The 14,765-nt window shown below is 34.0% G+C and overlaps 1 protein-coding gene across 8 annotated transcripts in view; it reads left to right on the top strand.

Moving 5' to 3' along the window:
- Positions 1-14,765, top strand: part of LOC106664111 (solute carrier family 41 member 2) — a 79,091-nt gene that overhangs the window by 22,642 nt on the left and 41,684 nt on the right. The window contains exons 1-2 of one of the 8 annotated variants that reach the window (XM_014389533.2): positions 1,301-1,394; positions 3,411-3,614. The exons of 2 other annotated variants lie outside the window; for them this stretch is intronic. In XM_014389533.2, coding sequence (XP_014245019.1) covers positions 3,482-3,614 — 133 coding nt within the window. In that variant the 5' untranslated portion in view covers positions 1,301-1,394; positions 3,411-3,481. Of the gene's footprint in view, positions 1-1,300; positions 1,395-3,403; positions 3,615-8,640; positions 8,728-14,765 lie in introns of those variants that run through there. 5 more of the 8 variants (XM_014389534.2, XM_024226010.1, XM_014389535.2 and 2 more) reach the window with 5 other exon arrangements.

The following is a 14,765-nucleotide window of genomic DNA, read 5'->3' on the forward strand; positions in this document are numbered from 1 at the left end:
CATGTCTGATCCCTTGGGCAGTTGTTCAGGCGGTTGAAAATTTGGATATGCCACAAGAATGTATTCCGGGAGCTCCATACGCGACTGAAAGTATTGGGTTGTCCGGAAAATAATGCAGGATTTTAAGTTTTCATTAAAAAAAATCTATATAAAATATTCTGTTTACGTTTACAGGATTACTCATTTGTATGAATGTCAACACTTATTAATCCTCTTCCAAATGATATTGTTTGTTTANCGAACCATCTTCACTGGTCCTATGAGTCGAATGAGATTCAAAAATTTACTTTCTAAGACCATTTTGGACATTCGTTATCCAATTTTGTGGTTCAAGCAGACGTTTCAAGCTCTAACTTGTTCCTTACAATTTGTTTAATATCCTCCCGAACCATCTTCACTGATCCTATGAGTCGAATGTTACCACGCACAATGACCTTAATATCTAATATGTCCTTCAGGACAAAACAGTTACAAGAACTAAAAAAATAAATCATCGAAGGTAGACGTTAACAGTAATAGTAGAAGGTTGACTAGTCTTGTACCGTCCAAATGTAGACATTTAGAACCGTTAGATGGCGTTTGTTCGGATAAAAGGGCACTCGTGACTAAAACACTTCCTTAGGAGTTAAACTAAGGTCGCACCACGCGTAATGCGTTAATCTCGGATAAGAGGTTTTCAGTGTCACGCCAATTTCGCCACTACCATTATCCAACCTGTTTCTTAGACGGATCATTCGTGTACTTTATAGTGGACAGTGGATTTTTTTTTCGGAACCTTCATGATAAAAACTTGTTACAAATATTTTCACTTATTTACTTCCTCTTAATAAATTTGCATCCTTTTGTATTTTAGAAGCAATGGAGAAACTCGTGAACATGTACGGGAATTTGTCGGCTCATAATTTTTATTTGGCCTTTGTGTTTTTTCCAGATTGAGAGAAAATATCAGGGGTTAGAGAATTTCAAGCGCAAAGCCGGGATTAGAACACACGACCGCGTGTGACAAAAACCCTAACGTACACCACGGTCTCCAGTTAAACTATCGATGTTATTCTTGACAATAATTATTGTGCTTAGACGAGCAGATAGTTAATTTTCGTTAGCTTTTTTTGTTTTTATTTTTGTTCCAAATTCAGCATGAAGCGCGTTGGCCGATTCGCGATAGCCTTTCGATGCGGGATCGTATCAAAGTTAAATACAAGCAGAATCAACTGCATGAAAGGAAATCGAAAGATTTTACACAAAATGCTGGAAGTGATTACGGGCTAGATAAGATAAAATTGTACCTATCTAAACTAACATTCGTTGGAACTGATCAACGCAGCGGGCAGTTTGACTTGTAACTTGGACAGTTACGGTTTGATAAATGGATCTTTCGAGAGCATCGTATTTAGGTGAATTTTTATTATTATTATGATTATGATGACTATTACCCTAAGCCTACTATCGTTATATAAATATTGTTTACAATTGAGTGATACGAAGTGTGCTATTAGTGCTAGGTATTAACAATTGTTCACTGTGTTGTGCTTCAGAAATAGGAAATCATCCCTTTGTTCATTCTCTCTCTCTTACTCAATTTTCTCTTTCTCTCACCCTCTTCTCTCATGCTCGTTTCTCGCTTACCTCACTTTCCTGTCGCTCTCTCTCTCACTCTCCCATCTTTCTCTCAGTCTACTCTCTCACTCTCCCTCTCTCTCTCTCCCTCCCTATCATTCTCACGTCTTCCTCTCCTCTCACTCTCCCCCCCCTCTCTCTCTCTTCTCTCTCTCTCTCTCTCTCTCTCTCTCTCCTTTCTCTTTCTCTCCTTTCTCTTTCTCTCACTTTCCCCTTTCTCTTACTCCATCTCTTTCTCCCTATTACTTCATTATTCTTTCCCTTTCCCCCCACTCTCTTTCTCTATCACTCTTACTTTCTCTCCTCCTTTCTCTTTTCCCACTATCTCCTCTCTCTCTCTCTCTCTCTCTCTCTCTCTCTCTCTCTCTCTCTTTCTCTCTCCCTCTCTCTCTGTGTCTTACTCTTATTCTTATTTTATTTTCTAGATTCCTTCCTTTCTTTTTCGTTTTATCCATTTTTTATCTCTATCTATCTATCCATCCATCTGCAAATCAATCAATCAATTCATCCACTTATCTACGAGTAAATGTTTATCTATATCTTACCCTATCATTTTCTTTCTCTCTTTATATATTGATTTATATAATAATGTATTTTGCACTCTATCTTTTTCTCTATATCTTTCTATCTATCTATCCTTCAATCAATTAGTAGCGTCCTTTTTCCGCTCTTGTTCTATTACTATTGTTTGACAGTATAGTGTTTACAATGGGTTATATTTTTTGTACATAAGTTAAAATGTGGTGTGCTAATTGTGTTACGTGTTACGATCGCTTACTGGTATTATTTTACGTCGTGCATTCCCCGCTTTTTTCTTTCTGGGTGGGTACTGCAGCTTCAGAAATAGGAAATCATCAATTTGTTTATATAAAGGCAGTCGGATCGCATTTGCTTCCGCCGGAAACAAAAAAAAAAAAAACAATCTCGCTATCAATTGCCCTCCTATCTCCTGGGCAACTATATGCGATAGTATAGGGTTTTTTTTGTAGGGTCAGAAGAGTCTATTTTGTTTTCTAATTTAAACATTGGAATAAGCTTCTTTTGATTATTCACGCAATTTTTAAAATGGCTGATATAAAGGCCTTTTTTGTTGTTATATTTTTCTTTTTTTATAAACATCTTTCGTAACTTTTAGGATCAATAGTGAGGATTGAAAATCCAAATGCCACCAGTTGTTGATGTACAAACATCCTTACGGGCAAGTGTCAAAAATGTCAACACCAAAAACCCGTTTTGGTCAACAGTTGTGCAATGTTGAGATTTCATTCACCATTTTCTAATTATTCCCGAAAGATATTTCCCAAATTATCTTACGTTATCAATCGTCTTAACTTTTCCAAATGGATATGATTCTTATATTGTAAATGCACTTACTTGACTCTAGATTTACATCAGTTTGAATATTGGAACGGAATTTAAATTTTCACAGAGCAAATTAGATAACTGGCTGTCACAGTATGAAAAATACACTCGTTGGTCTACTGTTATCAGCATTTCGATCAAAAATCTTCTCGAGTAATTTTTTTTCCTTGGCTGTAGATTGGATGAGCATCATATTTCTGGCACACTACGTAAAAGCAAATTTATAATTATAAATTATAATTTATAATTAATGTACATTTAATTTATTACATTACTTAAAACTTGGCAAGCCCATAAGTCAGACGCATTTGGTTAAAATCGTAATTAAGCAACCACTTGCAGTAAAAGTAATTTTTTTAAACAAAAATGAGAAAGTTTATTGAATAACCACAAGCTATTGTAAGAACTAATAAAAAGGGTTGAGTGTGCAGGTGGTGCTTATAAGTGATCTGCTGACTAAACCCGGATATAAACCTACCATAATGCTGACTCGGAGGCTGTGATGAGACACAACCAGCCATTACTTCGATATTGCCATCGACTTACCTTTGCCTGTATGGTACTCGACGACAAGATGCATTTCTATTACAAATCTCCTGTTTGGCGCACATTGCTAAATCTGCTTGGTTATGAAGGTACTTCTTATTAGAATTATTTTTACTATTAGTCTTATTTTAATCTTAATGGTGCAATTGAATGGACAAGATATAAGCAGTAATTGTTTCAATTTTGGTAATTCAGATTAATGTTTTTTACAATTGTTCAAACAGTTTGTCTCCCACGTTAATAAATAAATACCTTTTGTGACAATTCGAATGCTTTCATTCCCATAAAAACGGTTCAGGAAAGTACAACTCGTTTTTAGTTATTAAAGCTTTTATAGATAAATATCCTGGCACTTGATGTCCTAAGCGTGGGTGACTTCGTTATAGCTCAATTGCGTTCATCTTAATGCAACGAAATGTACAGGGTGCCCTTTGAAAATATGTGAAAATACAATATTTCAGAAGGTTGTATATGTCAATTGGCCAAAGTAGATTTAGATTTTTACAGATCTGATTCTATTATAAGTTATATTATGAGCAATCTCGAAAATTTAGTTTTTAGTTATTTTCTTAATTGACTTAATGATTAATGGTGTCTCTAGTCAAAAAGAGGAAACCTGCTTGAAGAGAGGCAACCTTGCGGCCGACATGACAGTGGAAGAACATTTTGCCAGCAGTGTTGCCACGGGTCGGGAATTTTAAAAAAAATATAATGGGGGGATTCCACCGGAGAAACTGAAAATTTACACTTAAAAATGAAATAAAACTATACATATTTTACACTGTTTTAATTAGGACACATTGAGCTTCTGCATGCCGGACACATACGCACCCAAAGAGCCGTCTAATCAAAATCATCTTTGATGATAAAACCTGAAGTAAATTTATAAAGTTTACAAATACGGCTTTTAGGTTTGAACCGTTCCTACAGATTAAAAAAAAATTCCTAACACTCCTGTACTAGCATGACCAGGAATGGAATGAAAATAAACAAAATAATTATTTTCTGTCTAATTAAAAAATGCTGATGAGGTCGACTGCACTCCTGACAATATCGTTTATACTAATTTTCTTAATTGATTTAATTAATGGTTGGTTAATGATCTCGCTACTTAAAGAGTGGCAACACTGTGGCAGGCATCAGATTGGAAGAAAGAACAGTTTTGCTAGCAATGTTGCCACGGCTGGTGTTTTTTTCCCGGTTTAGTTGTAAACGGGAAACTGAGAAAAAATGCCAAGTTAAAAATAAAATAAAAACAACACATTTCATTGAGCCTTTCTCTGCTTGTCGGACACAAGTCCTTCTAATCAAAATCATAATCGAGTAAATTAAAAATTACGCCTCTAATCAAACAGTTGGAAACGTACATAAAGAGTGGCTACATTATTGCAGACAGAGTGGAAGAACCGTGTTTCCAACAGAGTTGCCAGGTGGGGATTTTGTTGAGTGAATTGGGTCGGCACCGGAGAAACTGAGGAAAAATGCCCAATTTTAACATAAAATAGAAACCATAACCAACATATTTCCCTTTCAGAAAATAGTTTTCAACCCTGAAAAAAATTATAACATAGAAAATAATGTATATGTATTTGCAATGATAAAATTATGTTTTACATATGATAGGTTTATGACTTATCTACTAAAGATATTACGCAAAAAACAAATAATGTATTGTTAATAATATCGAGTCCGTTTTTAAAACATTTTGTATTTAAATTTTACGATATCATAACAAAACAATGGCCAAACATAACCCATTCGTTAGTGACATTGGGTCGGGATTGGCGTACTGAAAAAAAAATGTGCCAGTATTGTATAATTAATCTTGTCGTTATGACCTATTAACTCATTTATGCAGGGAAGAAACTAACCTATTCCTAATTTATTATTAGGAAAACGGTAATTTTCTAAAGAATGATCGCTTCCAGGCACGTTGCATTTTTCATAATATCATTATTTTACAGTTAATGACGGCTATTAATCATCATTAGGCGTAGGTCTTTATTTTCCGTCTATAATAAAGTCTAAAAATGCATGCGTGTTTTTCTTGTAAAAGTTGGTTCTTCATGTCCCATCGATTTTAGTCTTAAGAAGGCTTTAAATCGGCCGAAACACTTACAACTTATAGAAACATAAGCTGTTTAATTAAATTTACATTTAGCGATCAATAGTTCAATTGTATGTTTAGTACAGTATATCGTTAAAACAGACATTGTCCTATATTTAGTCTGCCATTTAAGAGAAAACGAAAGTTAAATATGCAAACTCGATGATGTTAAAATTTTTCAATATTTTGAGCGTACGATTTTGATGATTCATCATGCTTAATTATTGAACAGTACGGATCAAATTTCTGGGTCCGGAAAGTAGCGTTTTGTATTCGCTCCTGTTTTCGGCTGTTTTGGTAGATATTATTTCCCACGGTTTAAAACCGTAAATACGGGGCAGTAAGTGTTGAAATGTCTGAAGATGCTGTGAACCGAGAAACTCGCCTGACAGACAGGCTAGGGAAATTTATTTATTTAGCATTGCTAATTTACATTTGACATATGTATTTACATTTTAGGCAAAGTTGACGATGTGAAAAATGGTGAATGGGATTAATGTATGGAATTCTTTTTTTCCTGGGCGAAATATATTTCCCAAGTTTAACTTAATAAAAAACACAAAAAGAAAGAATAATCTAATAAAACCCATAAAAAAAGAGAGAATAAATATTGTGAACATCTCTTTCTTTAAAACATTAAAAAACATAGATGGTATGAAATGTAAATGTGTAAATTAAAATTCCTGTATATTTGAGAATTATTTTCAAATTAATCCTTTTTCAGTAAAACTTAACCTTTTTTAATATCAAGTTAACCCTTTTTAACATAAAATCAACCATTTTAATTTCGTATTAAATTTTTTTAAATTTCAAGTTGATCCGGTGTTACTTTCAAATTAACTGTTTTTAACTTCGAATTAACCTTTTTAATTTTAAATAAACATATCTTTTATTTCAAATAAACTCTTTTTAAATTCATATGGACGTTTTTTATTTTAAATAAACCCTTTTTAACATCGAATTAAGGTTTTTATTTAAAATTAACGCTTTTTAACATCAATTATCCTATTTTCAATTTCAAATTAACTGTTTTTAACTTCGAATTAACTTTTTTAATTTCAAATGAACACATCTTTTATTTCAAATAAACTCTTTTTAGATTCATATGGACGTTTTTTTTATTTTAAATAAACCCTTTTTAACATCAAATTAAGGTTTTTATTTAAAATTAACGCTTTTTAACATCAATTATCCTATTTTCAATTTCAAATTAACTGTTTTTAACTCCGAATTAACTTTTTTAATTTCAAATGTACACATCTTTTATTTCAAATAAACTCTTTTTAAATTCATATGGAGGTTTTTTATTTTAAATAAACCCTTTTTAACATCAAATTTAGGTTTTTATTTCAAATTAACGCTTTCTTAACATCAAATTAACCTTTTTAATTTCCAAATAACCATTTTCGATCTCAAATTGACTTTTAAAAAAAATTCCAATTAACCTTTCAACCCCCCCCCCTCCCAAACCTTCAACGTAACCACATGTAAATTTCAAATAAACCATTTTTAACGACAAATTAACACTTCTTAATTGCAATTTAATCCTTTTATTTAAAGCATTAAAAAAAGATGTGAAATATAAGCATGTAAAGAAAAATGCGCGTATATTTGCGAATTTTTTTCAAAATATAAAGTAGAATTTAGAACACCACGTAAAAATTAATTACAATCATAATAAAAAGTGATATACAATTAAATAATGATTCTTAGAATTTTATATTAGGACAATCGAATTAATAGAAGAATCATTTGTTTTTATTCACAATTTTATATATTTTGGAATTTTAATTCCAATTAATGTTCATGTGGTTTTTCATATAAGATCCCATATTGTATTTTTTTTAAATTCTCAAATATACGGGAATTTTACTTTAATTTTACCTTTTTAATTTCACATTATCTCTTTAATTTCAAATTTACACTTTCTTTAAACCATTAAAACAACTTAGGAGATGGTATGAAATTTAAGTATGCAAAGTAAAATTCCCGAATATTTGGGAAATGGATTAACATATTCGCACGCTTATGCGCAAAATATGCGGAAGCTACATTGCCCACCCACTTGGCAGACTTTTTTTTTTCTTGTCTGCCCTTAAAATCCATCTTGGGGACCGCGGTGGTCGAGTGGTTAGGGCGTCCCATTCGTAATTGTTTATTATTTATCCTTTAGTTTTTAATTGCCACGCTTGCAGTCTTGGGTTGCGACCCTGCACATCACATGGCTTTTGAATTGAGAATAGTATGAAAGAAGTATTGTATGGTGTGGTTTGACCCTCGTCCGCGTACCCAACGGATAGTTGCACTTCACGCCCTCCTGTTTGACAGGAATAACTTTTAAAGTCCATCTTGTACTCAGCTCGAGCGAAAAAACGTTCAAAATACGAAGCAGCTATTTAGGACGATCGTAGGATGTTTTTTTTTTTTACCAGAAAGACATTGCAGGACTTTAGTCGTTCTGCCTCATCCTTTTTCATCTGACCTTTCACCGTCAAATTTTGTCCAGAAAAAATTTGGTTCCACTTGGTCGACAGCCAAATGCTTTGAGATGATCGCTCAGAAAGGTTTTGAAAGACATATAACAATAAAATGCCCCGGACGACGACACTGCAACAAACTATCAATTGATTCAATTCGTTTGTGGCTATTTATTAATTGACTTTTTCTTGACAAAACACCACGGTAAATCACACTTTTGTTATTTTTAACTTTTGACTTATTGTATAGATATTTAGCTTGAAAATGACAGGTTAGAACGCGTAGTGGTAATATGTACACAGCTTGATTATAATCCAATTGAACAGATAACCAAAATTCAATTATGCGGATGTGTACCCTGAATTTATTTATCACAAACCTTTTTTTTCCTTATGCTTGTAATCGCGTTCTTACATTTATCTCAATTCACGTTCCTTTCTGATTAATTTTTTTGTCGGAAAATGACGTTGCAATCGACACGTACTATCGTACAAAAAAGCTGGTCTTGATTGTAAATAAATCAATTGATCCCTTTCAGTTCCATATCACATTTCAATCCTAATCGAACTGGGACAGATAAAACATGGATATAATAATAGAAATCGACGATGAGCAACGTGAGTTTAAGTTATTATTTACTTATTAATTATTTTTTCTACAAACTATCTTCTGGTTGGTATGAAATTAATTTCATCCCCGCCTTTCAACCACCCGAGATCCAGTTGACTTAAAACATTTGTAACCGTTGTTATTATTTTATTTTATCTCAGTCGACCCAGTTATCAGGAGATGCTTGAACTAGATTTTTTTTTCCGGCTAGTTGTTGCACTTCTTATCTCAGCGCCTTGAGAGATCATTCCACCCAGTAAACCTTGAAAAACATTGAAGCGTTTTAGGTGTGAAAGAACTAAGATTATTTAGACTTACCTTCGGCTGAAATGCGACGATTATATTCTATTTTGAACTATTTTAAGCACCTCGTATGGGGATCGTGCCAGAACTTGGTCTACTTCTTTTCATGAATGGGCGAGATTCATTTTTGGCGGAAATTTTCTACCCTTTGTCAAATAATATTTTATCAACCAATATAGCTCTTTTCCGTCAAATTACCCCTTTCAAAAAAAAAACCCTAAGATGTGTAAGCACAAGTGAAATTACTGCCTTTTGGAAACAAATTTTTTAAAAATTGCGCTCTTAGAAAATTATAAGTTTTATAAAATTAAATACAAAAACAAATTCTTCTTCTTTAAATTTGACATAATTTTTCAAATTTGAAATTAACCCTTTTTCACATCAAATTAACCTCTTTTAATTTCAAGTTAACCCTTTCAAACAATCCTAGGGGTGTGAATTGTAAGCACGTAAAGTAAAATTCCTGCATTAAAAAATAAATTAATTGGGCTCTTAGAAGACCGAAGGAAAATTAGATAAAATTAAAACCAAGTGATTTTTTTTAAATTACATACTTTTAAACATTTCAAATTAACCAATTATAACTTAAAATTAACCCTTTTTAATTTCAAGTTAACCCTCTCAAGAAAAACAATAAAAATAAAAAATCCGTGGAATATGAAATATAAGGGAGCAAAGTAAAATTCCTGCATTAAAAAATAAATTAATTGGGCTCTTAGAAGACCGAAGAAAAATTAGATAAAATTAAAACCAAGTGATTTTTTTTTAAATTACATATTTTTAAACATTTCAAATTAACCCATTTTAACTTAAAATTAACCCTTTTTAATTTCAAGTTAACCCTCTCAAGAAAAACAATAAAAATAAAAAATCCGTGGAATATGAAATATAAGGGAGTAAAGTAAAATTCCTGCATTAAAAAATAAATTAATTGGGCTCTTAGAAGACCGAAGGAAAATTAGATAAAATTAAAACCATGTGATTTTTTTTAAATTACATATTTTTAAACATTTCAAATTAACCCATTTTAACTTAAAATTAACCCTTTTTAATTTCAAGTTAACCCTCTGAAGAAAAACTTAATAAAAATAAAAAATCCTTGGAATATGAAATATAAAGGAGTAAAGTAAAATTCCTGCGTTTGAAAAATGAATTGATTATAAATTTAATTGATTTCTTAGAAAACCACATGAAAATTAGTTGAAATTAAAACTAAAAGTTCTTTGAATTTGACATAATTTTTACTTAGCCAGGAAAAAATTTTCCCAAAACTATAGTATTAAATCAATTGAGATGAAAAAGCTAGAGCCACGAGCGAGATTCGAACTCATGACCTTCGGCTCAATACCCGTCTGCTCTAAACACTTGAGCTCTCGTGACTTCGATCTTCGATCCCCTCTGACACCAGCTCCTTTCAATATCGGGGTTCAAGTCTGGAGAACGGGCTGGCCAGGCTTAGACCCTGATGTTATTCTTTTGAAGGTACGTTTGTTCTATGCGAGCAACATGCGGAAGGGCATTATCGGGCATTACAATAGTGCTGATTTCATCGAGGATAAGCAACGCATTATGTTCCAAAATTTCATCCACATAGGGAGTGGCCGTCAAAGACCCTCCACAAACCACAACCAACTATACACGACTCTCGATCCATCATTCATGTTGAAAAGGTTGGCTATGGGAAAAATTACATTTCATTTCGCCTTCTCAACACTCTTTCACGCCCATCTGGCAAAGCAAATCTACACTCACCTGTAAAAAGTACAGCAGACCAATCGTCAACGACCAATGGCTGTGTTCTCGAGCAATTGCGAGCCGTCCAACTCGGTGTGTTCTGGTCAATTCTGGTGCTCTTGCTGGTCGAAAAGCCATCAGACCCCATACTGATTTAATCTTCTTCGAGCAGTGCGTTCAGAAATTTGGACACCTCGAACTTCCTCAATCGCTTGAACAAGAGTAAGGTGCCGGTTTCGCAAAACTCTCAAAGTCAAAAAACGGTCATCCTGCGGTTGTCTTACCCTAGGGCGTCCATAACCGGGCCTTCTATGGTAGGACACAGTTTCTCGAAAACGTCTAACCTCGCAGTGATTCGTAGGGAACTCAGCTGGCAATACGCGGAGACGCATACCTGATGGAACGTCCATCATCAATAAGTGCCACACCACGTGAAAAATCCTCAACACTAAACGGCATTTTTAAGTTTAAAAATTGAAATTAAAAAAATAAAGATAAAAACTAAACAGTTTATTGCTTCAGAATTCAAATGAGACGGAATAAACATGTTCAATTCCGTAAAATGTAAACATTGAAAAATTCTTTATACTTGTTTTGGATTAAGGATTAGTGTGTTTACCTCTAATTGATATTCTTTTTTGCCTGTCAGTGTGTATATTACGCCTGTCCAAAGTCGTCGCACTAATCTCTTGTATAAAGTTGAGCTGTAACGGTCAAAGCATATTTCTGTCCTTAAAAGTCTTCATCGTCAGTCTTTAGTCTTGGTATAGTCAAGTATCTCACTAGAGTGGAAGTCTAAAACTCTTATCGTTGAATAATATTTTTTCTGTTGTATTATCTTAGCCATCAGAGGTGAAATATAGGCCTAAAGCTGGGCAATTGATAAAATATGTGACAGCTGACTGTCAAAGCCCTGATACTCCCTACCCGTTCTAAGTTAAAACTTTGAAGGTCAATAGAATGCTTATCATTACAAAGAAAGAAAAAACACTTCATTGTCCAATCGGGTTTTGAAATCAGAAAATTAAGATTAGGACAAAGGAATAAACAATTCCAACTAATTAAAAGCCAAATTAAGCTTTTTTTTACTTCAAATTAACGTTTTTATCTCGATTTGATAATAGAACCATTTGTTTTGATATTTAATTTTAAACAACTTAATTGTAATTATATTTCACATTTATGTGGTATGGTAACAGACTGTTTAAAAGAAATTCTCAAATTTAAGCTTTTTTAACATCAAATACCTTCAAATTAAGCCCTTTTAAGTTCATATTAACCTTTTGTGTGTGAAATGTGAGTATGTAAATTGTAAAGTACAATTCCCGTGTACTGAAGAGATTTTTTTAAAAATATAAAATACGTGGGCTCTTAGAAGACCATATGAAAATCAATTATAATTTAAATTAAAGATTATATAATATTAAATATAAAAACAAATCATTCTTCTTTTAATTAAAATGTTTGATAATTGTACTCTTAAAAACCATAAGAAAATTAATTAATAAAATTAAAATAAGGTATAAAAATAAAGATTTTAAATTGAGAAATTGGACAAATTGTAGATTTTAAGAGCCAAATTAGTTTATAGTTGAAAAATGTCAAGTATTTAACTTCAACAAAATTGTTGGCCTTAGTCAAGTCGCTGCTGTACCAAAAAAATGTTCTACGGATGCATGACCTAAGGTTCGTCAATGAAAACGCGCGTGAAAAGATTAGATACAATACAAATGCAAGCGTCAAAACTGGTAACAGGCGTGTTCAGAACGAAACCCCTTAGAAAGTATCTGCATTGAATCTGTAGTCCTCCTCATGCTTTAAAGAGAAGAGCAACTCTAAAATATTATTCGAGCTGATGGGCAAAGCCTTTTTCTTCATGAAACACTTTACGACCCTGCATCTAGTGAAAGATATTCAGTGTCTTTGCGGCTGGCGGAGTCGAATTGAGCCAGATGAAACCGAAAGGATGCCGGAGACAGCGCCCTGGACTCTTCCCATGTTTACCGTACGGTGGGATATGGTCAAATATAAGAAAAGTGACACATCACCATATATGTACAAGAGCGAGTTCCACGCCCGAACAACGAAGTACCCTGACGCTAAACCCATCTTCACATATGGGTCAAAGACGCCAGAGGGTGTTGGCTGCGGTTGGACATGGGATGGGCGGTCGGACTAGTTTCCCGACTTCGAGCGTGTACACCGCAGAATTGAATATCATATCGCTTTGCACTGAGCGTAATACATCGAAAACAGGAAAAGATATTTATAAAATGTCCTGCTGGTCTGGATTCCCGGCCATGTAGGGATAGCCAGGAATGAAGAAGTAGTCAAAGCGGCTAAAGAGGCCGCATCAGCGCACGGACCCAACCTGTCCGCTTAGCAGATGTGTTAAAATTAATGAAAAATAATTTAAATGAAAAATGGGAAAATCGCTGGGCACGGACTGGCGTTGGTCCATGGTCCATGGATGCCGGGTCGAGAAGGGAAAGGGCCATACTTACCAGGTTACGCATAGGTCATGCTTACACATGGGCACTTGCTGCGGGGAAAGAGACCGCGTCGAATGCTCATTCTGTACTAAAAGCTTGCAAGATGAACTACCGAGTCCCAGTTGATCCATCAGTGGGCATGATCGCTGTTTCAGTAGCTCAAGGATATAAGAATTTTTAGATGTACATAGTATGTTTTTACGTGTTAGGTTTTGTGTGTTGGTGAAAATGTAAATCATTAGCGTGAAAGAGGTATCCCCTACCTCCAGGAAGATTGATTACCCTGGAGTGGAATGTGTTGTTTGAAGAGGGAATGTATTTATTAGCATGAATGGGGTGGGTTCAACCTTGCTCGAGGAATATCGAGTACTCTGGGGTAAGTAATGTGAACGAAGTCTAGTGAATATATATAATTTATTAGCTGGGGTAGTGCGAATGAATGTGTGAAAGTAATTTATTAGCGTAAATGGAAGGGCTTATCCCCAATTACCCCGAGGAATATCGTGTACACTGGGGTAGTGTGAATGAATGTGTGAAAGTAATTTATTAGCGTGATTGGACGGGTGTATCCCTAATAATCCCGTGGAATGTCGAGTACTCTGGGGTAGGCAATGTGAACAAATGAGGTGAGTATATATAATTTATTAGCGTGAATGCCATGGGCTATCCCCACTTACCCCAAGGAATATCGTGTACACTGGGGTAGTGTGAATGAATGTGTGAAAGTAATTTATTAGCGTGAATGGACGGGTGTATCCCTAATAATCCCGTGGAATGTCGAGTTCTCTGGGGTAGACAATATGAACAAATGAGGTGAGTATATATAATTTATTAGCGTGAATGCCATGGGCTATCCCCAATTAACCCGAGGAATATCGTGTACTCTGGGAGAGTGTGAATGGAGTTACACGATATTTGGAAATATGGCAAAACGAGCGAAAATTCGAAAGGTTGTAGATTGAGATCATGAGTTGGTGTCCGATTAGGTCGATATTACGATAGCTCAAGTGTTTAGAGCAGCGGTATTAGGTCTTGGGTTCGAATCCCGCTTGTGACACTAGCTTTTTTATCTCAACCAAGACCTTAGATAAAAAAGAATAATTAATTAAAGTAATTTATTAGCGTGAATGGAGGCGCGTATCCCTAATATCGAGTGCTCTGGGGTAGTATGAGTGCTAACCGCCAGACTATCAGGTTTTTATCTTGTTTTTATTTATTTGTGTTATTTTACCGACAATTGGCGAGGCCCGGACGTCCTTTTTATTTTTTACTTTAACGTTTTACCGACGATATTTTATCTATGTATTGAACTATTGAACCAACTAAAAAATTTGTAAAAATATTTGTGAGATGAAAGAATAGAAGGACGATCATTTTTTAAGTTTTTTTTATATCACAAGTTGAATCTTCTGGCTTCAGAATGAATAAGCGAATTATCTAATTCTCCTTTCGATATCATCACCAATTTAGATATTTAAAAAAATAAACAAATTTTAGTCAGATTTTGAGACAATACC

Source organism: Cimex lectularius, unplaced genomic scaffold (assembly GCF_000648675.2).
Source record: "Cimex lectularius strain Harlan isolate CLEC.00 unplaced genomic scaffold, Clec_2.1 scaffold82, whole genome shotgun sequence".
NCBI lineage: Eukaryota > Metazoa > Arthropoda > Insecta > Hemiptera > Cimicidae > Cimex > Cimex lectularius.